At 57.0% G+C, this 26,273-nt stretch overlaps 4 protein-coding genes and 1 long non-coding RNA gene across 19 annotated transcripts; 2 read left to right on the top strand and 3 right to left on the bottom strand.

The window, feature by feature from the left end:
• Nucleotides 1-647: 647 nt before the first annotated feature.
• AGPAT1 (1-acylglycerol-3-phosphate O-acyltransferase 1) lies at nt 648-8,845 on the top strand. Of its 9 annotated transcripts, XM_071219708.1 has the most exons (10): nt 1,465-2,113; nt 2,495-4,501; nt 4,607-4,726; nt 4,984-5,065; nt 5,713-5,921; nt 6,146-6,279; nt 6,543-6,718; nt 6,876-6,971; nt 7,090-7,162; nt 7,661-8,845. In XM_071219708.1, exons 5-10 carry the CDS (start codon nt 5,722-5,724, stop codon nt 7,843-7,845), a joined length of 864 nt encoding a protein of 287 aa, XP_071075809.1. In that variant the 5' UTR covers nt 1,465-2,113; nt 2,495-4,501; nt 4,607-4,726; nt 4,984-5,065; nt 5,713-5,721; the 3' UTR covers nt 7,846-8,845. The 9 variants fall into 9 exon arrangements, with proteins under 9 accessions (XP_024413619.1, XP_045049017.1, XP_045049020.1 ...); XM_045193082.3 differs by lacking the exons at nt 1,465-2,113; nt 2,495-4,501 and adding an exon at nt 654-779; XM_045193081.3 differs by lacking the exons at nt 1,465-2,113; nt 2,495-4,501 and adding an exon at nt 889-1,039.
• A 64-nt stretch (nt 8,846-8,909) lies between these two features.
• Nucleotides 8,910-11,373, bottom strand: EGFL8 (EGF like domain multiple 8). Of its 3 annotated transcripts, none has more exons than XM_045193077.3 (9): nt 11,270-11,373; nt 10,735-10,866; nt 10,415-10,537; nt 10,201-10,313; nt 10,012-10,107; nt 9,749-9,910; nt 9,581-9,672; nt 9,342-9,495; nt 8,910-9,093 (listed from the first exon to the last, which is right to left on the bottom strand). In XM_045193077.3, the coding sequence occupies exons 2-9, from the start codon at nt 10,833-10,835 to the stop codon at nt 9,044-9,046; spliced, it is 891 nt and encodes a 296-aa protein (XP_045049012.1). In that variant the 5' UTR covers nt 10,836-10,866; nt 11,270-11,373; the 3' UTR covers nt 8,910-9,043. The 3 variants fall into 3 exon arrangements, with proteins under 3 accessions (XP_045049012.1, XP_045049013.1, XP_071075808.1); XM_045193078.3 differs by having other exon boundaries at nt 11,329-11,363; XM_071219707.1 differs by lacking the exon at nt 10,012-10,107.
• A 954-nt stretch (nt 11,374-12,327) lies between these two features.
• PPT2 (palmitoyl-protein thioesterase 2) lies at nt 12,328-19,012 on the bottom strand. Of its 2 annotated transcripts, none has more exons than XM_045193076.3 (9): nt 18,858-19,012; nt 17,822-18,015; nt 17,415-17,568; nt 16,843-16,938; nt 16,646-16,753; nt 15,876-15,959; nt 15,674-15,758; nt 13,284-13,338; nt 12,328-13,112 (listed from the first exon to the last, which is right to left on the bottom strand). In XM_045193076.3, the coding sequence occupies exons 2-9, from the start codon at nt 18,005-18,007 to the stop codon at nt 12,969-12,971; spliced, it is 912 nt and encodes a 303-aa protein (XP_045049011.1). In that variant the 5' UTR covers nt 18,008-18,015; nt 18,858-19,012; the 3' UTR covers nt 12,328-12,968. The 2 variants fall into 2 exon arrangements, with proteins under 2 accessions (XP_045049011.1, XP_053769534.1); XM_053913559.1 differs by lacking the exon at nt 18,858-19,012 and adding an exon at nt 18,344-18,628.
• PRRT1 (proline rich transmembrane protein 1) lies at nt 18,632-25,007 on the top strand. 2 transcript variants are annotated; one of them, XM_053913558.2, is made up of 5 exons: nt 18,632-18,834; nt 22,368-22,451; nt 23,367-23,902; nt 24,489-24,674; nt 24,831-25,007. In XM_053913558.2, exons 2-5 carry the CDS (start codon nt 22,433-22,435, stop codon nt 25,005-25,007), a joined length of 918 nt encoding a protein of 305 aa, XP_053769533.1. In that variant the 5' UTR covers nt 18,632-18,834; nt 22,368-22,432. The 2 variants fall into 2 exon arrangements, with proteins under 2 accessions (XP_053769533.1, XP_053769532.1); XM_053913557.1 differs by lacking the exons at nt 18,632-18,834; nt 22,368-22,451 and having other exon boundaries at nt 23,154-23,902.
• On the bottom strand, nt 20,718-25,276 carry LOC112302256 (uncharacterized). 3 transcript variants are annotated; one of them, XR_008425488.1, is made up of 5 exons: nt 25,153-25,276; nt 22,978-23,116; nt 22,612-22,662; nt 21,746-21,848; nt 20,718-21,252 (listed from the first exon to the last, which is right to left on the bottom strand). It is a non-coding gene; the product is annotated as an uncharacterized lncRNA (long non-coding RNA). The 3 variants fall into 3 exon arrangements; XR_008425489.1 differs by having other exon boundaries at nt 22,978-23,159; nt 25,153-25,248; XR_002974543.3 differs by lacking the exon at nt 25,153-25,276 and adding an exon at nt 24,956-25,085.
• Nucleotides 25,277-26,273: the final 997 nt, after the last annotated feature.

The raw sequence follows: 26,273 nt of genomic DNA, 5'->3' as shown, positions 1-26,273 counted from the left end.
AAAACGCGCGTGTGCGGCGGGCGCGGGAAGGGGTGGACCAATCCTGCGAGGGTTGAGCATTCTCAGGCCCATCCCTTCACCTCTATACTGTCGCCACGGCGACTGCTCTACAATTGGTTGGGTTTGAGGGGTTCAAAGGACTCGGCTCAGCCTCATCCTGTGGCCTCTCTCTCCTGATTGGTTCGTTTTCTTTCGCCCCCAATTGGCCGAGATCGGAAAAGACGGCGAAGAACTCCGAAAAGAGGCCAAATAATAGGGTCGCAGAGTCCAAAATGGCTTCGGCCTCCTGGAGAGAGCAAAGCTTGGGTCCAGTCCTCCCTCTTAGTGAAGAAGGGAGAACTGGGATTAGCCCGACGTTTGGACGGTGCTAGCATCGACTTGCGGCTCCGGTGTTAACCCACCTCCCTCGGCTGGACGACTCAGCCCGCTCCTCTTTAGGTGATTTACAGAGCAGAACTGAACTAGAGGCCCGTCCTGTTTCTTAGTGACTCGTAGAACACAGCACACCTCGACTCCGTTTTAAACCACAGTGGCAGAAAAGGCCTGGCTCCACTTCTTTTGTGAGTGGGTGCCGAACGGGAAGGCCCGCCCCTTTTTAAGAGGACCCGCGGCGGATTGGGGTTAGGCCCGCCCCTTCCTTCGTGTAAAATGTCCTGGAGAACTGGGGTCTTCCTCATGGGCTGGACCCCTGGGACTTAGGCAAGCAGCTTCAGAGCTTGGGACTTTCTTACGAGTTTGGGCCTTTGTTCTTCAGTCTGTGGCCCGAGGAGCTGAACTAGGTAACGCTCCTCCCAGTCCCACTGCTCTTTACATCTTCCCCGGGGCGTGTCAACTCCAGGCAAAGGTGTGTCGGGGCGGGGCAAACCCGGGCTGAGGGCAGTTCAACAACCACCTGGTAGAAGCAGGGGAGTTGAGGGCTCCGTTCTGTAGAGGTTCAGGGGAAAAGTGTTTGAGAAGAGGTGGAGACCAAGGAAGAAGTAGTGATGGAATGGTCCTGGCCAAGGGGTAATGGGAGTATCGGGAGCACGGGCTGGAGACGGTACGTGGCTACAAAATTAAGGAGGCACACTTATCCCAGAGAAATCAGCGTTCTTCCTCACTATTTTTTCCCCAAGAAAGCAATCCTAATGCCCAATTTCCACTGTAAACATAGATGCACCCACATTCTGTGTTGGGGAGAGCAGTTGTCTCAGCTTGGGTAAGGAAGGAAACTGATAGGAACTAGAAAAAAGTACTGATGTTAAAGAGCATGGAAAGACGGGCAGGGAGGGGGCCTGGGAGTCTCCTTTCTCTTTAAAAAGGCAGGGGCCAGGGGGAGCTGGACTGCTGGGAGGTAGGGAGGGGACAAAGGGCGAAGAGACCGCACTAGAGGGCTGCGGGGTGAGGTGAGGTGAGGTGGAGCCCTGGAGGGACAAAAAGAGCTGAAGGACTCAGTGCTTGGCATATAGGAGATGCTTGATAAGTATTTGGAATTGAATGGGTGGCAGGAAAGGGGGTCTTGGACAACAGTTGGAGGGAATAAACAGCAGATATGGGATCTTAGGAAAAGGAAGAAACCGCGAAAAAGTGGCAAAAGGAGAAATGACGAAGACTGAGAAGGAGAAATAGTCCAAGAAAGGAATACAGCACGTAGGGACACCCAAGTCACGTTTGCTGAAAGGCAGTTTTATGGAGGAGAAAAGACGCAGCTGCAGCTCTCTCCGAGCGGAGCTAGAGAGCGGAGACTGGTAGATGTGGGAAGGAGAGGCCTAGGTGCCTGGGAGGCGATTGGCCAAACAGGCTGCCCATCACCGCCCCCTACTTCCTGACCAGCCCCGGAAACCAGCAGGCGTTGGGCGGGGGGCGGTGGATAGCGGCAGCAGCAGCCCCATCCCTCCGAGACAGCAGGAAGGGAGGGAGGTGGGGAGACAACCCCCCACCATTCCTACCGCTATGGGCCCAGACTCCCACTCTCCCCTCCCCTCCATCGGCCGGGGCTAGGATACCCCCCAAATCCTATCGTCCCCTTGGCACCGACACCCTGACCGAGGCAGAGACACAGCCACCCATCACCACCGCTGCCGAAGCCTGGCTGGGGAGGGGGCCACCTTCTTAGGCCCCCCTCCCCACTGAGGTGGGGGCAGGAAAGGGGGGGAGGGGAGGGGAGCGGGGGAGAGAGATTGGGTCTGGAAGGGCGGACTGGGGAGGGCTGCTGGGAAAAGGATGAGAGCCGACTAGGGAGAGGGGGCCTGAAAGGGAGAAAGGATGGAAGAGGCAGGGGGAGGAGAGATGGAGACCCCGTGAGTTGGGGATGGGGTGTGTACAGGGAATCCTGGAGAGAGAATTCCTGCACCTTCCCCAATTCCCTTCCTTGCCCTTTGGCCCCACCTGACTCTTGGGAGTTGTAGCAGGGGCAAGGTGGTTTATTGTCTTTCTTCCCCCAGCAGAATTTGCTTCCTAGGAATGCACCTAGACAGGTCTGTTCCCATCCAGGACAGGGCCTCTTGTTTTTCAGTGGCCTTCTGACCTGCGAGACCCTTCCTGAGACTCCGATGCCTTGTGGGGGGCGACGTTTTCTATGAGCCTGTGTACCTTTGACATAATTAATGGCTTGTGTGCAGCTGGGCTGTGGAGAAATAGGGTGTTATTGTCCACCAGCAGTGCCCATTCTCGTATCTTACGTCCACGTTCACGACTGTCTTGACATATTCAAGTGTGTGAGTTTTCGTGTACATATTGTACCCATTGTTGATTTCATGTTTCTTGCACGTGTTATTTTCCTGCATGTTTGCTGGAGCGTGTAGAGATTATACCTTGTTTCCTCGGGCTCACGTGTTCTGCCCACGGCCCCGCCACAGGCAGCAGTCTTCATGTGGGGGACCCATGGCCTGTCTCACTCGCACACGCCCCTTTTGTGAGCTGCGTGTGTGTTTCCAGTCAGGGTTCGCCCTGCACATATGCGTGCCCCTTCTCATGGTATGCCATGTCCAAAGCGTGTTTGCTTACGGTTACACATACTGTTTACTAACTGCATTGGCTTGGGACCCGCGTGCTCATCAACTCATTCAGCGCTCCGTGGTGTTTATAAATGCTTAGATGTTTCTTCTCCAGAGAGGACACCTAGCGTTATGTATCAGAGAGGGTCGTGGGGCCTCCGCTTCCCGCAAAGAGCCCAGCCTTACCTTGCTGATCTCTCTGGCCTGCGTCTCTTCCCGCACGTTCTCCCTGGTGGCTGTGTGCAGCCTGAGATGGTGGAGCTCAGTGCCCGCCGTAGGGTCAGCCCTGCCACACACGTGGTCTGCCCCTGCGTCTGCACCGTTGGTGCTGGCGCGTTCTGGACAGCACCAGCGTCCTTCCCCATGGCCCGTTAACCCCCTTGCTGCTTGTCTCTCTCTCGTGTGGACAGTGGTGAGTGCCACCTGGATTGTCATTGCTGTGCTTTCGCTGTGCGGGTATCAAATGCATGTATTTGAGGGTAGGTTACTGTTCAGCGTGATGTGTTCGCTGCTTTCTCGAAAGTGACTTTTCTTTTCATAGCCAGTAGTCCTCCAGAGGGTAGCTATCCCGCATTCAGAACCGTCACCTGTCGTTAATTATGCTTGCGTGGGTATGTATGTATACAGCCTTATGATGTGTTCAGCAAATGTTAATGAGCCCTTCTCTGCCTCTGCCTGTCGTGGGCATTGGGGATAAGACAGAGTCCCTGTTTTCAAGCTGCTTATAGACTAGAGAGGGAGACAGAAGTGACAGTGAACAAGTCAGACACAGTGGTGTCAACATCAGTGGTTCTCAAACTCACCTGGAAGCCTTGTGAAAATACAGACTGAGGGGCCCGGCACCCAACATTTCTGGTCCAGGAGCTCTGGGGTGAGGTCCAAGAAGTCGCACTGCCACACTTTGGGAACCAGTGATGAAGATAAAAGTGTAATGAAAAGTCAGGCCTGGGGGGCTTCAGGAAGACCTGCAGAACGTGACACTGAGCTAAGTGAGGCGGCGGAAGGGCGTTCCAGCCGAAAGGAGCAGCACGTTGGTGGCACAGAGGCCAGAAAGGGCAGGGTGTGTCTCAGGAACCGAAGTAGACCAGTTTGGGGAAAAGCGGCATTCGTGGGCACGTGGCTGAAGATGTAGGCAGAAGTCCAGTTGTCAAGAAGGGCCTGACACAAGACAGGACTTTTGCCAGATCTGTATTACAGAAAAGGCTCTGGTTGCCACGTGGAGGAGCGGTTGGAGGGGAAGAGTTAGGAGCCTGTTGCAAACAGTCCAGGGGAGGATCGGTGCTCCACGCGCGGGGGCGGCTCCAGAGCCTAGCGCCTTTGCTCGAGCCGGCAGGCACGCCCGTTTCCTCTACTGCCTGTTACCTTTGCTCTTGATGGTGGCCTTACCTTTGAGCACAGGCCTTCTTGTCATTGGGAAGGTGTGTCTTTGGCCTTGATATTATTTACCTGAACAACGTTTCCGTGAATTGTGACCCTGGCCCCAGAAGTCGGGCAGCAGAGTGGAGGAAGAAGGAAGAGTCTAGAAGGCAGGTTCTGGGTGCCTGCCCATCTTCTTCCTGAGTTCTTTCCTCTCCAGGGCAGGTGGTGTGATATCCCTTTTAATCTCTGCCCCCTTTTTTTCACTTGGCCAGGCCTTACCCTCTGTGCCTGCCTGACCAAACGGCCTCTGGTGTCGCCGGAAGGGAGGGAAGGAGCGGTGGGACTCCCTTGCCTGTGTGTGGAGGCAGGATTGATAGGTCGGGTTACTCCTGGTACGTGCACGGTTTTGCCCGCACAAGGGAGGTTACCTGGGTGGAGAGGGGTTTTTCAAGTATGCACTTCAGTCTTTTACCTGTCACTGAGTGTGACTATGAGTGTGTGTGGGCCAGTCTGCCTTGGTGTGCATGTGTTTGGTTAGTGACAGAGCCCTTACTCTTGCCGGTCGGCCCTTGAGAAGGTCTGTGGCTGTTCCGTGACTCTCATGGCTTCCCTGTGTCTGCCACGTGCGCACCTGCGTGCGTGCATACAGGCGGCAGTGTGACCGAGCGGCTGGGGCACGAGCTGCTCAGGTTGAAACTAGGAGGTGCCTCTGAGGAGCCATATCACCTCAGGTAAGTTGTCTAACCCCTCCGGGCCCGTTTCCTGTAAAATGTAATCTTGTGGTTTAATACAGTGTATAGACCAGCCCTGTCTAACACAAACGTGATGCAAGCCACACATTTTCATATTTTGGTAAGAAAAAATAAGAGGGCGATACTGATTTTAATATGCTCTTGAACCCCAAAGTTTGTACTTTCAAAATGTAATCGATATAAAAGGTTTTCATTGAGAGTCTTTGAGATTGGATGTGTGTTGTACGTTTCCAGCACATCTCAGTTAGGACTGGGCCACATGGCGGGTGCTCGGTAGCCATATGTGGCTGGTGGCTGTGGTGGTGGACAGCGCAGGTGTAAACCCTTGTAAGGCCCTTACCAGCTGCTGGCAGTAGCTCTCCGTGGTGTTGTCCCTGTGTTACCGTGCATCTGTGCCTCGTGGGCGTGTGCGTCTCCTGTCTCTTGTGGACCTGCAGCTATCTGGAGCCTTTAGAGAGAGGTGTGGGAGACCAGTCCGGAGCTCCCCACTGCCTCCATCCTGGAGAGGCTGCCTGGGTGGGTTTCAGTGGGACCCCTGGTGCCATCCGTGTCTCCTGCCTTGTGCACCTCATCTGCCCCACCTGCTCCAGGAATCAGGCCCACTGTCCCTCACCCTGTCCCTGCAGGTGACCAGAATGGAGCTGTGGCCAGGGGCATGGACGGTGCTGCTGCTGCTCTGCCTGTTGCTGCTCTGCCTGCTGCCCACCCTGTGGCTCTGGAGCCCCAGTGCCAAGTACTTCTTCAAGATGGCCTTCTACAACGGCTGGATCCTCTTCCTGGCTGTGCTCGCCATCCCTGTGTGTGCTGTGCGAGGACGCAACGTCGAGAACATGAAGTGAGGGCCAGGGGTGTTGGATGAGGAGGGGACCTAAGGGGTCGGAAGTGAGCAGTGGGTGGGGAGGGCATGTGGTGTGCAGGAGAGACTGAGAGAGTCCAGGGCCGGGGAAGGGGGAGAGGACCACAGACACACCCAGAAAGAAGGGCAGGCAGAAGGGAGCTGGGGCACGCAGGTGGGTGCTGGTGGATCCTGCTGGAACCGCTTGCCGTGACATCCCACAGGATCTTGCGCCTGATGCTGCTCCACATCAAATACCTGTATGGGATCCGAGTGGAAGTGCGAGGGGCTCACCACTTCCCTCCCTCACAGCCCTACGTCGTCGTCTCCAACCACCAGAGCTCCCTCGACCTGCTCGGTGAGACCCTCAGAACGCACCTCCCCCAGCCCTTCCTCCCAGAACCTTCCCCAGGATCTTCTCTTCAGTTGCTCAGTTCCCCCTCATCTGGGATGTGGCCGCCTCCCCCTCATAAGCAGGGTGGTAGACGTTTAGTCACCCTCCCCTCCACTTGGGCTTCCCTGGCCCTGCCCGCTAGTCTCCCTCTTCCTTTAGCTCCAGTAGACCTGTGTGAGGTGGGCCGCCTCCACCCCGATGCTCACCCCACCCCCACCTCTGCCCAGGAATGATGGAGGTACTGCCCGGCCGGTGTGTGCCCATTGCCAAGCGGGAGCTGCTGTGGGCCGGCTCTGCCGGGCTGGCCTGCTGGCTGGCCGGCGTCATCTTCATCGACCGGAAGCGCACTGGGGATGCCATCAGTGTCATGTCTGAGGTCGCCCAGACCCTGCTCACCCAGGACGTGAGTCACCCCGGGGGCGTGGGGGCTGTGAAGTAGAACAGCTGTAAATAAACTGATAAGCGGCGCCAAGGGGCCTCACAAGTCCCGTTACAGCGTCACAGCCATTTTGTGGCCCCTCCGTGTGTGTGTGTCTTCCCTGACCCTCCTTCTTCCCCAGGTGCGGGTCTGGGTTTTTCCTGAGGGCACAAGAAACCACAATGGCTCCATGCTACCCTTCAAACGTGGTGCCTTCCACCTTGCAGTGCAGGCCCAGGTGACTACCACCTCCCCCTCTGCCGCTCAGCCCCAGCACCCACTGTCCCGTCCTCTCTGGCAGAGGCTTGTCGGGGGGTCTCAGGAGAGCATGGGCTGATCGCTTTGCCCCCCCCCAGGTCCCCATTGTCCCCATCGTCATGTCCTCCTACCAAGACTTCTACTGCAAAAAGGAGCGTCGCTTCACTTCAGGTGAGGGCCCTGCGCAAATCTGGGGTGAGGGGCCAGAAAGGTCACGGCAGATGCTGAGGGACGTCCCAGTGAGCAGGGTCAGTCTGTCAGACCTGTGAGATGTCCATGGGGCCATCTGCCAATGCACATGTATTAAGCACCCTCTGTACCCTGCTAGATAAGTTACCGCTGGGTCCCTCCGAGAGGGGCCATTACTACACCGCAGGAAAGATAAGGCCTTCGGGTGCAAAGCTGTTAGCACTCAGCAGTAAACGCTAAACCTAGACAGTGGGTGGGGACTGGAAGGGTCCCCTGTCTGGACTGGGGTTTGAGGAAGGCCTTGTGCAGGAGGCCGCCAGGAACGGGGCATCTGGCCAGCAGAGAGGCAGCTGTCCGGGGTCGGAGGAAGAGAACTAAAAGATTGAGGGGAGGAGCTTGAGAGCTCAGAAACTGGGCCCAAGCTGTGGGCAGAGCCCCGGGCAGGCGGGCAGGCCCTGACTGTGCTCACCCTCCCCCCAGGGCGATGCCAGGTCCGAGTGCTGCCCCCAGTGCCCACAGAAGGGCTGACGCCAGATGACGTCCCGGATCTGGCTGACAGAGTGCGGCAGTCCATGCTCACTGTTTTCCGGGAGATCTCCACTGACGGCAGGGGCGGCGGTGACCATCTGAAGAAGCCTGGAGGAGTGGGCGAGGCCGGGCTCTGAGCTCCCCTCCACACACCTCCCATTGCAGTGGGTTCTGAAGCAGGGCCAAACCCTCTTCATCTCCCCTCTCCCTGCTCCATGTCCCCTTCGGGAGCTTCGGCTTCTGAAGTGAGTGTCTCTGCCCACCCCAGCTCTCCCCATGGACGCTCTTGCCTTGGTGCAGTCTCCAGTCTGACCCCTACCCACCTCCTGTGCCATGTGTCTGAGGCCATTGCCTCCCCTCCATCTCTTCAGTGGCTCAGCCTACCCATGGGTGGGAGCACTCCGTTCTGCCCCCATTGGCCCGTCCTCCTCTGGGGTCTTCTCTCCCTCTCCACCCCACATTGCCCAGTGGACTCATCCACTCTGTGGGACAGTTCCCCACCCCCACATCCATGCACTCAGTGGATGCGTCTGTCTGTGAGGAGGACTCCTCATGCTGTGCCTGGAAGCTGGTGCCTGGAACACTGGTCCCAGGCTCCTCCTGGGAATACTCAGCACCTCCCCTCCTTCCCTGCGGAGCCTCCTTTCAGCGGAGGCTGGACTCTCCTCCCTCCGAGGTCTCGTCCCTGCGGTGCCCAGGAGTGAGCACCCTTCTAGAAGCCAGTTTGGTCTTCACATTTCTGCTTCCCCTGTCCCCGTGGTACATTTCTTCTGTGGCCCTGGCCCCACCCACCCTCCTGCAGCCCTGCTATACCCTTCTAACCAGACGAGGGGCAAGAGGCAGCCGGCAAGTACTGTACTCACTGCTCCCTGGAGGGCCGGGGGGGGGGGGGAAGCACTGAACCCTGGCTGGAGGGGATGGCTTTTAATTTATTTCTTTTGAGGTTTCCCCCTCTGGGCCAGTTTTCATTTCCTGCCTGTGGCATTAGCCACTCCCTGCCTCCTGTCCCAGACCTGTGCCCACCACAGGGAGGGGCTGGGAGCAAAAGGAGAGGGTGGGACTTAGTTTTATGTAATTGGTTTTTATTCATTATCTGGATAACAGCAAGGAACCAGAATAAAGATTGAGAGATCTGGACACACTGGCGCGGTTGTTGGGTTGAAGCAGCTGTCCACCCCCCAGGCAATCTGCCCCAGCGGGAAGACTCGGCCGCCAAGACATTGCTCCTAAGAGGCAGATTGCCTCACCTACTGCCCCCCAGCTTGTGAATCCCAAAGGCCTAGAGTGGGTCCAGCTTCTGTATGCGTTAGGGAGCAAGGGGTTCTGTAGACGTCCTCACCGGCGTCCATCGAGGACTGGGTCCAGGCTATTGTCCTCACAGGAGCCTGGTGAATGACAAGGAGGCAGGCAGACATGTGGGCTGTGGACTGCCTCCAGCCTGGAAGAGGTGTGAGTACTGGGGAGACTGACATTCTCACCCAACAATAAGTGAAACCACCGGGTTGGGGATGGTGCCAGAAGGTAGTGAAGTGCAGCTATGCAGGGCAGTGTTGGGGAGAGTGGGTGTTGGGGAGAAGCTGGAGGCAGCTACTGGGGGGTGGGGCTCCACAGCACAGAGGGCATGAGGACTCACAGGCGCCTAGCCTCTCCTCCAGCAGCAGCACTTGGTCACTGAGAGACTCTATCCTGTCGCCCCAGCCCCACAGCTCTGCCACCTGTTCCGGCTGCAGGTCTTGGGGAGGCATGGGCAGCAGCGCTCGGACCCAGGCCCCAGCCCGCCCGGCCCACTGCAAAGGAAAACATGCCTCAGGGTCTTGGGGATGGACTGTGCCCCCGCCCCACGGGGGTTTGGCCCCGGGCACCCAGTCTCACCAGCTCCAGCCTTTCCAGGCGCCCTCGCAGCTCACGAACCTCCCGCTTCAGGGCACGCTCATCCTCGTCCGCTTCCGCCTCCGCTTCCTGAACTGGGACCCACGAGAGCGTGACTCCTCCCGGGCCCCGCCACTGGCCCTGCCCGCGGCCCTCTCTCCCGCTGCTCACCCCCCACAGTAGAGACGCCGGCACTAGCTGGAGACGCCGCTGTGCAGGTGCGCCGGTCTGGGCCCAGCAGCAGGCCGTGCGGGCAGCCACACAGGAAGCTGCCTGCGGTGTTCAGACAACGGTGCGAGCAGAGGGTGACGCTAGTTCTACATTCGTCCACATCTAGGTAGTGGAAAGAGGAGGGGGCTGAGGGGTTAGGACAGCGCCCGGGTGAGCAGGGAAGGCCCAGCGCCGCCACCGTGGGGGAGGGCGAGCCAACTCACCCACGTGACAGTGCTTCCCACCCCAGCCCGGGGCGCACTCGCACTGGTCAGGCCGCAGGCAGACGCCTCCGTTCAGGCAGGGCTTAGCGCAGATGGCTGCAGGCACCGGAGGGGACGTTTAGAAAGCAGCAGCGGGCTTACTAACCCCCGGGACACACCTCCCTGAGGCCCAGGAAGAACCAGCCTCACCTTCATCACAGGTGAGCGCCCCGGGATGACGCTTCTTCCAGCCCTGGCAGCACACGGCATGAGTCTGCTGCACCTCCCGCCTCACCTCCCGCCATGCCACTCGGTACGTGGTCCTGGAACACAGTGTCTGACAGTAGATCCTTGCGTATGGACCCTAGTTGGGGTTCTTGGGGTTCCTTTTCAAAGACTGGAATCCATGCTCTCGGCTCCTCACCTGTACATGCTGCAGACGCGCCTTTCAGCACACAGGGTGAGGTAGGGCTTATACACTGGTTGGCTGTAGGACTCGTTGTAACGCAGCGGGACCACCAGTGTCTGCTTGGAGCAGACTCCCTGACTGCACCCATGTGAGAGAAGGTGGGAGACATGAGTGGGCCAGGCCTTGGAGAGCCTGGAATCCTAGACCCCTCTAGGCTCACTGAGGCCCAGTCCAACAGCCTCAGGCCCATTCTAAACTTCTGTTTTACCATCTGTGAAGCCCCACCCCCAGAAGGTTTCCTTAAGATCTCTCCCTGCCCCCGCCCCTGTGGTCACCTCTCTTTGAAGGGTCCTCCCCTGGACCCTTCGCCTGACAGCAGCAGGAGGAAGAGCGAGAGTCCGCCTAAGAGAGTGCACAGCTCAGCCCTGAGCCCCATGGTCCTCCCTGACTCCAGACTGCCCTGCCGGCTGCAGGCAAGAAGAGGTTAACGATGGCCCTCCCCGCCCCCCATTAACTTATCCAGCTCCAGCCCCTCCAGAGCAGTCTGCTGGTGCCCTCTGAGGGCGACAGGACATTCGTCTGTACACACTTGTGCTGGTCACCAGGATTGCCAACGCCTGCAGGCACACCTGCCTACCAGCACCCTTCTTTCAGCACGAGCACCTTCCAGGCTCACTCTGCACACTCCCTCCTTCCCTCCCACACACACAGCCAGCCCTCCCCTCGTGACCTTCCAACCTCTGACACGCCCTCCTCCACCCAATCTCCACCTTCGAAACCTCCCGCATCCCACACAAACCCACACACCTGGGCACTCCAGACCCTCAACACATTCCCCTGCAAACCCACAGCATCCCGTACACCTCTTACCCAGACAACAGCCTGACTCACACCCACTGTCAGGTTCCGAGTGACCCCCCTCCCCCCACCTGCCGTTCCCTCTCTCCCGGAAACTTCAGGCCACCAGCCTCAGCAGCAGCAGCTCAGACTGGTGGGGAGGCCGGGCTGCTGCAGAGGGGCTGGGCTACACAGAGTCCTCCCACTCCTGCCCCCTCCTTCAGGCCTCCCCCGTAGCTCCAGCTTGTTCTGCTTAGTGGGGTCCAAGTCCTACCACCTTCACCCCAGCCTAGCAAAGGGCCCCCGAGAAGTATCTTCCAAACTTGAGGCCCTTTATTTCTGGAACCCTCCCCAAATCGGCAGAGGCTACTGGCTATGTAACACCACCAGTACCCTTGGCCGTTGCCCGCCTCTTAAACCCAGCACAGAGTGGGGGAGACCTGGGGAGCAGGGAAAGGGAGCTAGCAGAGAACAAAAGTAGGGTCAGATGACGGGAGAGGAGCAGAATCAGCTGAGGCAAGAAAGAAGGGGAAGTCATCACTGAGGGGCAAGAAGGCAACCCAGGGCACTAAGGAAAACTGACCCCATTGCTTGATGACATTTGTCGGGGCTGGGTGGGGGTGGGGCACAGCCGAGTCAGCCACCGCCCCCTGTGCCAGAGCAGACAGGGCTTTTATTGTCTCTACCAAAATTCTTTCTTTCAAGGAAGAGGAGGCTCATTGTCCAGCCCCTCACCCAGCTCTGGTCTACAAAGGTTGGAAAGGGGCTCAACACATGCCCACCCTGACCCTTAGCCCCCGCATCCAGCCTGAGGGTCGTAGGGACATTCTATCCCTGAAGCTGAAGCATAAACCACTGGAGGGAGCCCTGAGCTCAGCCTCCCAGTCTGAGGCTGGGACAGTCAGAGAATTGTCCTCGGCAGGAAAGAAGCCACGGAGAATGAGAAACCCACTCAGAATGGGCATTGAGAGAGCAGAAACACCAAGAAGGTCCCACCCTAAGCCAGGCATCGGGGCACCCAGGCCTCCAGCTCTCCATTCCCACCCTTTTTGGGGAGCCAGGTCCCCCTCACCTGGAAATGAGCCAAGCCACACTGAGGAAATGGAACTTTATTTCCATAAATACTGGGGTAACACCCATTCAAGAGTAGCTAAAAGAGGGGCTGGGGCCTCAAACTAGGCTCCCAGAGGGCACCCCAACACTGAACATAGGGACTGGGGGATCCCCAAACCTGAGATGGGCCTTGCAGGCCACAGATATTCCCCAACACTGACACTTCAAGAATGGAACTGTCCCCATAGGGGAGCCTCAGGACCCACTCTCATGGGCAGTTCTTCCTGGGCGCGGGGGGCTGACGGCAAGGGGACAGAAGCTAACAATGTCCTGAGCGGACCGCGAGGAGACCTCTGTGGTGGGCAGGCTGGGCTCCTCTCCAGTGCAGCCAGAGGTGCAGGAGCAGCCACAAGTTAAAAACCTGGTTTCTCACTTCCCAACCTCAGCCTTGGGAGGGTGGGAGAGCATGGAGCCACCCCCAGCTGAATACATGGGGTGGGGGAGCCCAAGATGTGTCATTCACAGAGCGGAGGCGGGGCCCTGGGAGCCCTGGTTGGTGGGGGCAGTGTGCGAGCAGTGACGTGGTCACAGGCACCAACAAAGAGCCTGATGTCTGCTTTCCAAGGCCACCGCGTGGTCTCTGGGCCCGGGAGTCCCTAGAGGACCCCGGAGGGTGTCCTCAGGAGAGCCAAGGTTCAATGCAGGTCTCATAGAGGGTGTGGTTGGAGTGCCAGGCTGTGTGGGCGATCCCAGCCATTGGACACCTCACTATGGCGCCCCGGGCCAAGAGAGTCTTCAACCCAAAAGAATCCCGAAGGTAAACCTTTGAGGTGGGTGAAGAGGCAGGGAAGAAAGACACAGAGAGAGACAAAGTGAGTTCCTGCTGCTTTCTCAGGGCCCCTCCCCACAGGCCGAACCGTCCAGCTCATGGGTCAGTAGCAGGGAGGGCCACGGACTGAGCTGAGACAGGCACGGAGAAATCCCGGAGACTCACCAGTTGCTCTTCCATCTCCAAAACCGTCTCATTTTCATCATAGAAACCAAAGAAGCTACAAAGAAATGGGGGTGGGCCGTTACCAGGACAGCTGGAGAAAATCAAAATATTTAACTGGACATCCTGTACTCCATGAGGGGACGCACTAAGGATACAGCATCACTTCACTGGAGTCCCATCAAAAATGTACAACCTGACTAGGAAACAGCCAACCAACACGAGCTGAGGGACGCTCTACAAAATAGCAGGCCCCTTTGCTTCAAAAATGTCAACGTCCCAGACAAGGACCGAGGAAGTATTCCACGCTTAAAAAGACATGAAAACTAAGTGTAATACATGATCCTGGGTTGGATCTTGCACAGGAATTTTTTCTAAGAAGACAATTGAAAAAATTTGAATAAGTTCCATAGAGGACCATATCAATGTTAATTCCCTGATTTCGATGATATTTGCAGATATGTAAAAAAAAAAAAAAAAAAGCCCTGTATGTAGGAAATGTACACTGACACACTAAAGGTTTAGGGGTAAAGAGGCATCATGTCTACAACCTACTCTCAAATGGTCACACACCCACTGCGTAGGGGAGAGAGATGCTAACCAAGGCCTGGTAAAATGTTAACATCGAAGAAAACTAGGTGGAGAGTATATAAGATGGCTTTGTACTCCTTCGGAAACTTCGTAAGTATGAGATTATGGGGAGAGCAGTCGGAACACACACCCCCCCCCCTCTCTGCCACGCCCCCTGCTGTGTGCGTGTTTCTTCTCCTCTCAGCCTGTTACTTCTCTATGCCTCCGTTCTACAAGGGAGGCATATAAGAAATGCCTCCTTTGTCGAAAGGAAGTAAAACGTCGTGGTTAACAAATAGCCTGACTTCACTGCTTACCAACTCTATGAATATAAGCATTTTGCACCCAAGGTTTCTAAAATATGAAATGAGGATAATAGTGATTATCCATAGGATTGTTTGAGGATTAAATGAGCTTTATTTGAAAAGTACTTAGAACCTTGGGACAAGAGGTGCTGTGTACCGTGAGCTATTATTACCTTCATAGGGTGGTTGTAGGTCTGAAATGAAATGTAAATGAACCCCATCTCTTACTCTTATTGTAAGACCTATTACTCCTTCACTCAAAACCCAACAACGCTCTCCTGTTTTACTCGGAATAACAAGTCAGGGGTCGCGGTTGCCAGCGGCTGGGGCAGGCGGGGCTGAGGAGCTGGTGTTTAATGGGTGGGGAATTTCAGTTTGGGAAGCAAAAGAAGTTCTGGAGGTGGATGGTGATGATGGTTACACAACAATGTGAATGTACTTAATGCCACTGAACCATACATGTAAAAACGGCAAATTTTATGTTGTGCGTATTTTAGAAATAAGGGCCTTACTTTGCCCTACGAAGGCTCAACCCAATGGCTCCCTGCTACCTCTCTCAACCTCCGCTCCCACTCCCCCCCACCACCCCCCTGCACTCGCCGGCCTCCTCCTTCCTCACACCTGCCCCAGGGCTATGCAGCTGCTGTCCTGCCTTCAAACTGATGCACTGCGCCTTTCCTCATTTCCTTCCCCGGCTCAAAGGGCAACTCTTGCAGGAGGACTTCTTTGGCCACTATCTAAAACAGGCTCCAGTCATCCTGTGCGCCCGTCCCCTGCCTTATGTTATTACTACCTGACGTTCACTTTTCCGTCCGTTATCTGTACCCCCCACGAGAAGGTACGCTGCATAACAGCAGGGACTTCTCTTTTGTTGACAGCTGCGCTCCCCAGGGCCCAGGGCTGTGCCCTGGCATACAGTGCTCAAAGAGTGACTAAGTAGACCAGGTGACATTTCATGTCACTCACGACGATCTGTCTCAGAGGCAGGCACACGGTGCCATGCAGACCGGACTTCCCCGAGGAGTGGTAGGGTGGAAAGGATGAGTGCGGAGGCAAGCACCGCAGTCGGTTAAGTAAGAGAGGTGGTAGGAAACGGGCTGAAACAGCATGGAACCGTCTACGTGTACTGTGCCAAAGGTAATGCCTGGTTTTGACAGTGTGCTGTAGTCACGCGGGAGGCAGCCACTGGAGGAACTAGGTGAAGGACACACAGGACCTCTCTACAGCATCTTTGCGATTTCCTATGAATTTGTGATTATTTCAAAGTTTACGGTTTTTACAACACGAGGGGTGGTAGGGATGGAGAGGAAGTGGAGTCAGCAAGACGTAGTGACTTGCTAGATGCAGGGGCTGGGGGATGACTTCCAGGTTTTGGTCTTGGCTGAAAGGATACGTGGAAGGTGGGGGGTGAGGTGTGCATTAAGTGAACAGTGGAACCAGTTTGAGGCGTGAGATGAAGACTGGTGGGGGTTAGGGTGTACCCTTAGCCAATCTTCAGGCCACACAGTCCCTTATTACCTGGACTGCCAGGGGGTAATAACACCATCATCAGGGCCCCCAATCAGCACCATGCGGCCCACGCGAAGAAAGTTCTTCCGCCACGCTGCGGGTTGGGAAGAAGACAGCCTGAGTCAGTCATAGGCATCAGGCCACGCTGGAGAGGGGAACACAGGGTCAGAAAAGCAGAAAATGGAACCCAAGTAGAAGCCCAGGGTCTCACCAGTGGCATTGGGATGGTCTCTTTCCCCATTGATCAGGGCCAGGAAGCTGCTGGCATTGAGGTACAGGTCGTCGTGGTGGGGATCTGGGTACAAACGGCATTTAGAAAAACAGAGAAGCAGGGGGAGGAGGCAGCACTAGAGACTGGAAGACCAGTCAGGAGGCTACAGTAACAGACAAGGTGAAGAGTGATGTCACGTAGCAGCGATAATAATTGTAAACATGACGCAGACAGGTTTATCTAGCACCTACTATAAGCCACATACTCTTCAAAGTATATTACACTCATTAACGTACTTAATCCTTACAATGACCCTATCCTTACCCAATAAGGTAAGTACTGTATCATCACATTACAGATGAGGAAAACTGGGTCACAGGAAGGGTAAGTAATGCCCAAAGTCACCCAGCAGGGTCAACCCAAGTAGTCTGAACCCAGCATTCATGATCTTAAAAAGTACCTTAGGCATTTGCACTGCGTCCCCTGCTTGTTTCGGTAAATAAAGTTTTATCGGAACACAGGCACGCTCATTATTTACATGCGGCGTATGGCTGCTTCCGTTCCAGTGTGCCAGACCTGAGTAGTGGTGACTCTATGGCCTGCAAAACTAAGAATACTTACTAGCTGGCTCTTTAAAGAAAAGGTCTGCTGACCACTGCGCCAGACTATCCTTTCTGAAATGCCAGGTGATACACATGAGGCATTTTGAACAGTGCCTGTTCACAAGGTAAGTGCCCCCCTGGAGGTCCAGTGCGGCATCCCCTGCTCACCGTGCCAGTAGTTGCAGATGGAGAATTCCTGCCCCCAGGGGCTGTAGCAGATCCGGTAGAGGTTAGACCGCATGGAGGTAGGAAACAGCCACTTCAGGTAGTCGGTGTCTGGCAAGAAAATGGCAGTGTCAAGTAACCCCAAACATTCGTGCCCCCCAAACCCAGGGCCCTCTATAAAGCCCACAGTACCCACTCACCTCCATACTGTCCCATCTGTGGAGAGGACAGGGAGATGAAAGAATCCACATTGTGTTCATCCATCACTGAGAGCAGGGCCCGGCACACCAGGCCCCCTGTAGGCAGGCCACCGCAGTGGGTATGGGTTTAGGGACAGCAAGGCCAGCAGTCTCCCCACTCTGCCTCTCCGCCCACCACAATGCACATAAAGAAGACCGAGGTCCAGAGAACGCAGACATGCCGTGTGGCAAAAAGGCCCCACGTCACGAAAACGAGAGTCAGAATTAGATTCCCGGTTTTCTGACTCTAACTCTAGGGTGCTTTTTACTGCCCCCCTCACTCTTAGGTCCAAGAGACTTAGGTCCACGGGTAACGGGGAAAGAAGCCGGCAGCAGAGCAGGCAGGCTCCCACTCAGGACACGCAGAGATGAGACCCAGGTGCTGAGGGAAGCCAGAAACGGAGGGTTCGGGCACCAGGGTCCCCGCTAGAACAATGTGGGTCAGGAGAGGGGGCGAACATTAGGAAGTGTCCCTCAGATAAGGATGAAGCTAAAGATAGTTCTTAGCATTGAGGTGGGGAAGGGGCACCTACCCTGGGAGTAGCAGATGAGATGCACCCCTTGAGGGGCCTTTGCCATGAGGGGGGCCACAGCCTCTCGGAATCCTTGCACCTGCTCCCACAGGGGCCGCAAACTCTCTCTCCCATCGAAGAGATCCAGCACTGTCACCTCGGTCCCGGGGTGTGTCTGTGGGAAGGGTCTGTGCTGCAACTGGGGATGGACGATGAAGCCCCTCTACAAAACCCCCCGGCCGCGTCCACATGCCAACTGTGTCCTGCTAGAACTGGGGATCTCGTTCCCCAACCCAGCTCTCCCGACGCCAGCACCAGCTCCCAAGGTACCGGGCAGGCCCAGAAGGGCGGCTTTCAGTTCCGCACTCTCCCTCCCTAAACGCGGTAGATGCCTCCCACACCCCGCAACCACGCGTCCCCTGCCAGACCTCGTTGATGTATTCCAGCAGGTGGCGGAAGCTGTACGAGCTGTCAAAGAGCCCGTGCACCACGATGACCGGCTTGTAGGAAGCACGATGGGGCGCGGGGACTGCAGGGAGCAACAGCAGCGCCAGGAAGGACAACAGGCACAGGATCCCCGCAGCAGGGAGCCCCGGCCCCCGGAGCCCCAGCATGCTGTCGCCTGAGAGGGGGTGATGCGGGCTGGTGAGAGATGACAACGCCTCCTCCCCTCGGAACAGACAACAGGCAATCAAGCCTCTGCCGCCTGTGCCCACCCCAGGTCCTTGTCACAAAATAGCCAACTTTTTACTCCAATCCTCTCCCCACAAACACACCCCTACGCGTAGACTCAACAACCCGTCGCGAAGCCCCGCCCCCAACACCGCAGGGACGGAGTCCTGGGCCTAGGATCTCCCTAAAGCATCACCCTAGCTGTGCACCACGCAGGGTTTTGCAGAAAACCTCCCCGAGCAGCAGCTCAGGTCCCCCAGAAGAGTACAAACTCCCACCTGGCCTGGTTCCGAGAGCCTCCCTCCGCCCGCTGTTTACTTCTATCCAGTCTGGAACTGGGGGGGGGGGGGGGCAAAGGACAGCGTGCGCGGGGGACTGACGGCTAGGACGGGGGCGGCGGCTCGGGGTCGAGCTCAGCCGTCACGTCCGGGGCTTTCCCTGCCAACCGTGCTAGCGTCCCCCGCAACGCAGGCCCTGGACCGGAGGGGCAATGGAACTTTCCACTTCGTTCTAGGAGCGGGGAGGGAATAGGCGGAGCGATCCATTGAGACAGTTGAGGGGGAGGACGAGGCAGAAAGAGGTTCTGGAAATAGAGACAAGGCCGCCACCCCAGTGCCCGATTCTTGGGTCCGGCTCCGCAGCGGAACAAGGTGTTTAATTTCCCCAGGGCGGCGCTGGGAGACAGTATCGGGAACGGCGGTCCTCCGCACTTCGTTGTCGCCTGCCGAGGACTGGAGGCCGTCCAGACGAACCCAGCCCACCCCTGCCGGTAGGCCCCAGCTTAGCTCTTACAACTCTTGATTCTGAAGTGCGTGTCGTGCCCTTGTCTGCAAAGAAGCGGAGAGTCCTCCTGGCCCCTTGAGCAAAAAGAGCAGTCTGGCCCAGTTTCACCTGCCCTGCTCTGCTCAGCTCCCCATAAAGGATCCACCCCCAAGGGGCGGAGGGCCCCTGAGGCAGCCGTGACTCAACCCTGCTTAGCTTGGTTTCGACCACACTTTCAACCAGAGCGACCCCCACAACCCGGCCCTCAGCTGGCAGCTCCCGTGGGCGGCCCCCTAGCCAGACCCTCCCACCCAATCCAGACGTCCCAAACTCCGGATATCCGCACCTCTCCGCCTGTAACCCCGGTCTGATGCCCGTGCAGAATTTAGTGAAGAAATAAAAGGGACTCGCTATAGCCAAGCGGCTAAATTACTAAAGCTAGGTAGGTTGAGGCGTGAAGAAATGATCCTATTCTTATTTTAACGTAAAACTTGTAGCTTTGTAATTCTGTGCCAATGCCTGCATATACATCAGACTTCAAGATAACTTTCTGATTACCAACTGAAGGACTAAGGAAAGACTATTTAGCTGTCCGTACCACCTGGCATCCAGTACCCAGACCACGGGTCAGCTAGAGGATTACCAACCCAGAGGCTAAGAACGCAAAACTGATTCTTCTGAAGAATGTACTTTTTGCTATAAAAACTCTCCACTTTTCTCTCTTCTTGGGAACACTCTGGGTATTGCTTAATTGTGTTGCCATTTTGCCAACCCAAAGACCCTTGAATAAATCTTTTAATAAATCTAAGTCATTTATTTCTAGCAAAGCCTCCAGACTCTTAGTGGGTTCGTTGGACACCAGATGCCTCAGCTGGAGCTGCTTTTCCTTAGCATTTGAAGACATTTCCCTTGAGAAAAGGACTTCCCAATTTGTCTGAACCCCCCTCTTTTTTCACAAGGTCTTTGCTGGTCTTAAGTCTCTCCCAATAAAACTACTTTAAGCCCCGGCTGGTGTAGCTTAAAGGGTTGAGTGATGACCTGCGAACTGAAATGAAAGGTCGCTGGTTCGATTCCCAGTTAAGGCACATGCCTGGGTTGCAGGCCAGGCCCCCAATTGGACACTTGCCAGAGGCAATCGACCAATGTATCTCTCACATGTCAGATGTTTCCCCCCTTTCACTTCTCTCTGAAAATAAATACAATCTTTTCTTTTAAAGCCCCAAGTTGTGTAGAATGAGGACGAGGTGGTGGTAGACAGTTAGGGGCTCACACATACACCACAGAAACCAGAACAAGGAGCCGTGATCTAAATCCCTGCAGCCTGGTACCGGCCCAGGTGAGGGTCTCTGTGCAGCTAGCTCTGTAGTCTCTTCAGACACAGAGGGGAAGAACACAGCCTGGGAGTGACTGCCTCCGGTGGGAACCGGGAAGGTTGAAACGTGGGGGGTCATAACGATTGCCTGGCTGTGTCTTTGCAAAAGGCCCAACTCCTGGAAGTCTAGGTGGACTGCCCACCTTCGCTATCCCTCCCCATCTGCACACTCCAAGGTGTGATAAGCTAATACAAAGACTGCAATCGGCCCTGGCTGGTGTGGCTGAGTGGACTGAGTGCCGGCCTGCAAACAAAAAGGTCACCAGTTCAATCCCCAGTCAGGACACATGCCTGGGTTGCCAGCCAAGTCCCCAGTAGGGGGTGCGGGGGAGGAGAAGGCAACCCCACATTGCTGTTTTCCTCCCTCTCCTCTCTCTAAAAAGAAATAAATCTTTTTTTTAAAAAAAGAGAAGACTGTAATTACCACCCTGTCCCCAGGTTGACTTAGGAGGCGGCTTTGTGTCTTGGGGGTGAGAGAGGTGGAGGCATTTATTTTATTTTTTAAATTTCATTTATTGAATTTTTAGACAGAGAAGGGGAAGAGAGAGATAACCATCAATTTGTAGTTCCACTCACTCATGCATTTGTTTGTTGATTCTGCGTGTGTGTGTGTTTTAAAAACTGTGTTTTACTACTACCAGCAGGAGGGACAAGCGTGGGGTGATGGGTAGGCTGGGCCCGGGGTACGTGTGGTCCGTGGGAGATGACGACTGGGAAGCTGGAGGGGAAGGGGGTGGTCTGGAGGCCAGCTCCACGGGCTCCTCAGGTGTACTTCTGGGAACGGCTAAAGGGCTCACAGCAAGCTACCGCCACACCACCAATAAGATTAAGAAATTCTTGGAAACCCAGCTGCCCATCACTGTCCACATCCAGTTTCTTCACCATGTGGTCAAGGACCCCAGGGTCCTTCTGGTTCTTTGTGAAGGCAACCAGTTCTGTATTCATGAAGGTCAAGAACTCCGTCTTGGAAAGTATAGAGCTGTTACTGTCCTTTCCAACATGCCTCCGGAAAACAGCAGACACTCGGTGTCTGTACGGCTGGACATTTTTGCCCTGTCAGAGTAGAGCGAGGTGCAGAGGCCGTGAGCAGTGAGCGGCGCAGTGACCTGTGGGCGGCTGCGGCTGCGGCTGCGGCTGCAGGTGGGCTGTTTGTTGATTCTCGCAGGTGCCCTCCCTGACTGGGGACCAAACTTGCAACGTTGACATATCAGGATGGGGCTCTAATCAACTGATCTACCCAGCCAGGATGGGGTCGGGGGGATTTAAGAAATGAATCTGATCACCGATGGGCCCAGGAACTGTAAGGAGCCCAATAAACAAAGGGGAAAAGGGGACCAAGTACATATTCCCAAACTGAGCTTCCAGAAACGAGCAGTGGATTACATCCCCCCCTCTCCCAGGGCGCTGCAGCTCGTTCACCCAGGTGGAAGAAAGTATCAATACGTCCCCTAAAAGCTTCCTCTTGGTCCTCCCCCCTCTCCATCCCAGGCACCCCTTACTCCAAACTATCATAGACCCCAGCCTCCCGCTTTACCTCCGCACTGACCTCAGGCTAGGGTGGCAGGGCGAGGCTATAACCCTGGGAACTTTCCAGGCCACCGCAGGTCTCAACTCTGCACACAGCTCTCTCTCATACACAGTTGTCTCTCCTAAAGTAGGTAAACCAGGGTCAAGGATTTGGAAGAAGATTCTGGGACATCGAAAGGGACTCTGAGGGAAGCTGAAGAGGGGAGACCTAGCTGGAATGAACCAGATCTTCAGGGAACTGGGGAATTGAATCCACTAAGCACCTGCTCAGTTCCTCCTTACAACCCAATCACTACAGCCAGCCTTGGAGGGGAAGACTCTAGAGAGTTCTCTCCCTCCTCCCCTTCCTTAGTCCCACCCCCCTCCCCTTGCCTGGTCTTGCTTGCCTCCCTGTTTCCATGACAACTCCAAGGGAGCCCAAACTTGGGGGTGGGGGCTTGGATGCTGGGGTGAGAGAAGGAGAGATGCAGGGTGAGAGGAGGGGAGACGAGTAGAGGTACGTCTGAAGCGCTCCCCAACTCCTGCCCCGGTCCCTTTAAGCTCCCCCCCTCCCCGCTCTCCCTCCTTTCCACCCCCCACCCCCGCCGCTGTCTTCTCTCCATCTCTTGCGCTGCTGCTGGCTGCGCAATCTGTGCACCCAGACTCCGACGCCAGTTGGGGACCCAGACTCCACCTGCAGGGACCCTGCCCCAGTGAGACCACAAGCATGTCATCGGAAAAGTCAGGTAAAAATCCACAACAAAATCTCCTACTCCCCCCCCCCCCCAGGTCTCCTGACTTCCCACACCCTCGGCTTCAACCCCTCTCCCTTACTCCTCCCTAGCGGGTGGTTTGGTTTCATCTCCCTTCTCTCCAGCTCTCAACCACCCCCCAAATCCCCCTTACTGTATCACTTCCTTCTCTTCCTTTCCTTCTTCCAGTTTCCGCCGCTGCCTCCTGCCAACAACATGGACAGCAGGGGGGAGGTTGAGGCAGTGAGGGAAGTGCAGAATGGCTTAGCAACAGCCCGGTAGAGCAGGGATAGCATCACTGGGAGTGACAGACAGGTGACACAGGCTGGCATGGAGACGTCCAGCACATCCAGTGGGGAAATATGGAGACACCATCAGAGGGGGGTTGTCAGTGGGGTAGAATGCAGTTGGCCCTTCTTTCTCAGCCCTAAAAGAAGTCCTGAGATTCCCAGAGAGGCTAGGGCACCCTTCCCCACCGAAGGAACGGCAGAGGGGAACATGCCACCCTACATGTGCTTACACAATTGTTGAATCGAGCGCATGTTAAACAGCGTTGTGTGTCTACCCGTGCACACACACAGGACTAGCTCAGAGAGGCGAAGCCGTGTGCCAAGGAGGACAGGAGGTTGGGTCTGCTGGTGAGAGCTGTGTGCGCCTTGCTGTGAAGAGCGGAAAGGAGCAGTCGAAGTTGTGACCTCAAAACTAGATTGAAAGACAGAAGGGGGGCACAGATGGCCTAGATACCAACCCCTCTCCTGCCCCCCAAGTGAGAGATGGCTTCTCACCCATCTCCTCTGTCTCTCCCGTTATCTTCCTCCATCCCCGACCCTCTCCGTGTCCCCCTACCCGCCCTTATCTCGTCTCTGCCTTACCTCTCCCCGTACCCTCACCTCTGCTCGCTGCCCCCAGGCCTCCCCGACTCGGTCCCTCACACCTCTCCGCCACCCTACAATGCGCCCCAGCCGCCGGCCGACCCCCCCGTCCCGCCCCCGCAGGCAGCCCCTTCCTCCCACCACCACCACCACCGCCATCACCAGTCCGGCACCGCCACCCTCCCGCGCCTAGGGGCCGGCGGCCTGGCTTCTTCCGGGGCCACTGCTCAGCGTGGTCCCTCCTCCTCTGCCACTCTGCCACGACCCCCGCACCACGCCCCGCCCGGGCAGGCCTCCGGGGCGCCCCCACCCGGCTGCGCTACCTTGCCCCGCATGCCACCCGACCCTTACCTGCAGGAGACTCGCTTCGAGGGCCCGCTGCCCCCACCGCCGCCCGCCGCCGCGGCCCCGCCCCCGCCCGCGCCCTCTCATACCGCCCAGGCCCCCGGCTTCGTGGTGCCTACGCACACCGGGACGGTAGGCACCCTGCCGCTGGGGGGCTACGTGGCCCCCGGCTATCCCTTACAGCTGCAGCCTTGCACTGCCTACGTGCCGGTCTACCCAGTGGGCACGGTGAGTACCGCGGGGACAGGGGCCTGGGAGGGGGAGCAGGAGGGCACGACGGGGCAAGACCAGGAACTGGGGACACCTTGGGGGCTAGTGCGGTAGAGGAACAGGGTCAGAAGACCTGGTGGTCTTCGGGGCTAAGGCCTAAGTGGGGGGAGGACTAGGGAAAGGCCTGAGAATGGGGGCGAGAGGGCGTCCGGCAGTTAGTGGGGGTCAGAGCTCACGGCCTGAGAGAGGGAACAGAACAGATGAGGGAGAAGAAACCTGGGTCCCACTAGGGGAGGCCAGGCAGATACCAGAGAGAAGCAGCAGGGTCTGAAGCGAGGCCAGGGCAGCGCCGGTGGGGCCACACCGTGGGGGAGGGAGTGTGGAGACCCCCAGGACGCAGGGTTGAAGACTGCCAGGGATGGAGGGGAGGGACCGAGGGAGAACCAGGAATTCCGGAAGGCTGATGGATGATCAAGTTCTTTGAGAAGCAATACCCACGAACTGTGCTTTAGAAAACGCTCCTCCAAAAGCGGAACGTGGTGGGGCTCGGAGAGGGTCCGCGCGGAGCTCCCTCACCCCTCCCCCACAAACCCTCCTTCCGCAGCCCTACGCAGGCGGGACCCCCGCGGGAACCGGAGTAGCCCCCACGCTCCCCCCGCCGCCCCAGGGGCCGGGGCTGGCCCTGCTGGAGCCGAGGCGCCCGCCGCACGACTACATGCCCATCGCAGTGCTGACCACCATCTGCTGCTTCTGGCCTACAGGCATCATCGCCATCTTCAAGGCAGTGCAGGTATGGGGGGGGTGGCGGGGAGACGGCGGCGTTTGGGAAGGAGGCTCCCTCGAGTTTTTCTCCCCCCCCAGGGAGTGCTGGGCGTTCTGGGGAGCATCTCAGTGAGAGGAAGGGGCATAGTTTTCTGACCCGCTTTCCCCCGCCCCTCCCCCGCAGGTGCGCACGGCCTTGGCCCGCGGAGACATGGTGTCGGCCGAGATCGCTTCGCGCGAAGCCCGGAATTTCTCCTTCATCTCCCTGGCGGTGGGCATCGCAGCCATGGTGCTCTGTACCATCCTCACCGTAGTCATCATCATAGCGGCGCAGCACCACGAGAACTACTGGGACCCGTAAGGACGTCCTCGGCCCCGCCCCGCCCCGCGACCCTCGACCTCCTGCGCGCGTTCTGCAGTCTCGCCGCGGATCCAACGGGCTCCGCGCACACCCGCCCCCGGGGCTACCGGACTTCGATACGTCCTGAACTCGGACTCCACAGAACCTGTCGCCTTTCCGGCACGCTCCGAATCCAGTTCCTCAGGAACCCCGCCAAAGCCCGCATCCCCAAAGACGCCGCTTCGCTGGATCTCCGCCAAACGCCGGCCCCAGTCGCTCCAGACCCCCAGCCCTTCTAAACGCAGCGCCCCTAGCGGAGCGCCCTGGGAGTTTGCTCCGCAGCGGGGAGTCTGGTCCCCCCCCAAGCCCCTCCTCCTCTGGCAATAGGCCCCGCCCCGGCTCTGGCAATTCCCGCCTCCAGGCTCCCACCGCTTTCTTCGCTTCTCTGCTAGCGGGTGATTTAGTCCCGGGATTGGGTTTGTGCCCCAGGCCGAGTTCCCGGACAGACTCTCCCCTTCTACTGGCGCTAGGACCCAGCCCCGGGGTAGGCACGATCCCCTGGCTCACTCCGGGTTTTTGTTTTTCTCTTTTTTTTCTAGTACAGTTTTCGCATCTCCTACCCCAGATCTCCGCCGATTTTCCTGCTAATTCCAGAACCTCTATTTCTGGTTTGTTTTGATTTGATTTGGACTGAGAGGGTTCCTAGGTTAGGACCCTTCTCCCTGGGATTAAGATTGCGTCCAGTCCCGTTCACTGTAAATACTCCCTTCCACCTCTCCCAACCCCTGAGCAGCCAGGCAGGAGGGACCTCAGGGTACGTACCTTCCAATGTCCGGAGGGAGCCGGCCCGCTCCCCACTTCCCTGGGCACTCCCCAGTTTATTCTGATCTGTGTGTGAGTGAGTGTGTGTGTGAGAGAGAGTGTGTGTATGGGTTTCTGAAAGAATATTAAAGAGTCTAAATCGATTTACCAACCGCAGTTCCGAAGACTGAAGCTTTGCAAGGACCCTGCTCTTTTGGTTCCCCCTTTCCACCTCCCTTCATTTCTCCTGGGGGTGTGGTGGGGGAAGAAAACTGACAGACAGACTAACAGAGACAGGTTTCCAGGACGCCAGAGGGACGCACAAATACGGGGAGAAGGGTTCCTTGGGATACTACCTGGGAAGATCCTGCGGTCCATTCCCAGTGGGGATTTCCCCAACACACCTTTTCCACTCCCTACCACACCGGGCTTAGGGCTTTGGAGGGGGAGAAGATACAGTGAGACCCAGGGATCGATCCCCAGGAC

This window comes from Desmodus rotundus, chromosome 11 (genome assembly GCF_022682495.2).
Source record: "Desmodus rotundus isolate HL8 chromosome 11, HLdesRot8A.1, whole genome shotgun sequence".
Lineage (NCBI taxonomy): Eukaryota > Metazoa > Chordata > Mammalia > Chiroptera > Phyllostomidae > Desmodus > Desmodus rotundus.
Note: the sequence above shows the minus strand (reverse complement) of the source record. Positions and strands in the feature narration are given on the sequence as shown.

Excerpts from the sequence above, each read along its gene's own strand:
- AGPAT1 (XM_024557851.4), top strand. The coding sequence starts at position 5,722 with ATGGAGCTGTGGCCAGGGGCATGGACGGTGCTGCTGCTGCTCTGCCTG. Across the intron at positions 6,972-7,089 it reads ACCTTGCAGTGCAGGCCCAG|GTCCCCATTGTCCCCATCGT; the intron begins GTGACTACCACC and ends GCCCCCCCCCAG. Across the intron at positions 7,163-7,660 it reads GGAGCGTCGCTTCACTTCAG|GGCGATGCCAGGTCCGAGTG; the intron begins GTGAGGGCCCTG and ends CCCTCCCCCCAG.
- EGFL8 (XM_045193077.3), bottom strand. The coding sequence starts at position 10,835 with ATGGGGCTCAGGGCTGAGCTGTGCACTCTCTTAGGCGGACTCTCGCTC. Across the intron at positions 10,108-10,200 it reads GGCGCTCACCTGTGATGAAG|CCATCTGCGCTAAGCCCTGC; the intron begins GTGAGGCTGGTT and ends CGGTGCCTGCAG. Across the intron at positions 9,094-9,341 it reads GGAGGAGAGGCTAGGCGCCT|GCTCCTGTGAGGACAATAGC; the intron begins GTGAGTCCTCAT and ends GTCATTCACCAG.
- PRRT1 (XM_053913557.1), top strand. The coding sequence starts at position 23,231 with ATGGCTTCTCACCCATCTCCTCTGTCTCTCCCGTTATCTTCCTCCATC. Across the intron at positions 23,903-24,488 it reads CGGTCTACCCAGTGGGCACG|CCCTACGCAGGCGGGACCCC; the intron begins GTGAGTACCGCG and ends CTCCTTCCGCAG. Across the intron at positions 24,675-24,830 it reads CCATCTTCAAGGCAGTGCAG|GTGCGCACGGCCTTGGCCCG; the intron begins GTATGGGGGGGG and ends CCTCCCCCGCAG.
- PPT2 (XM_045193076.3), bottom strand. The coding sequence starts at position 18,007 with ATGCTGGGGCTCCGGGGGCCGGGGCTCCCTGCTGCGGGGATCCTGTGC. Across the intron at positions 16,939-17,414 it reads TCTCATCTGCTACTCCCAGG|GGGGCCTGGTGTGCCGGGCC; the intron begins GTAGGTGCCCCT and ends GCCTGCCTACAG. Across the intron at positions 13,113-13,283 it reads TGGAGATGGAAGAGCAACTG|GTTTACCTTCGGGATTCTTT; the intron begins GTGAGTCTCCGG and ends CCCACCTCAAAG.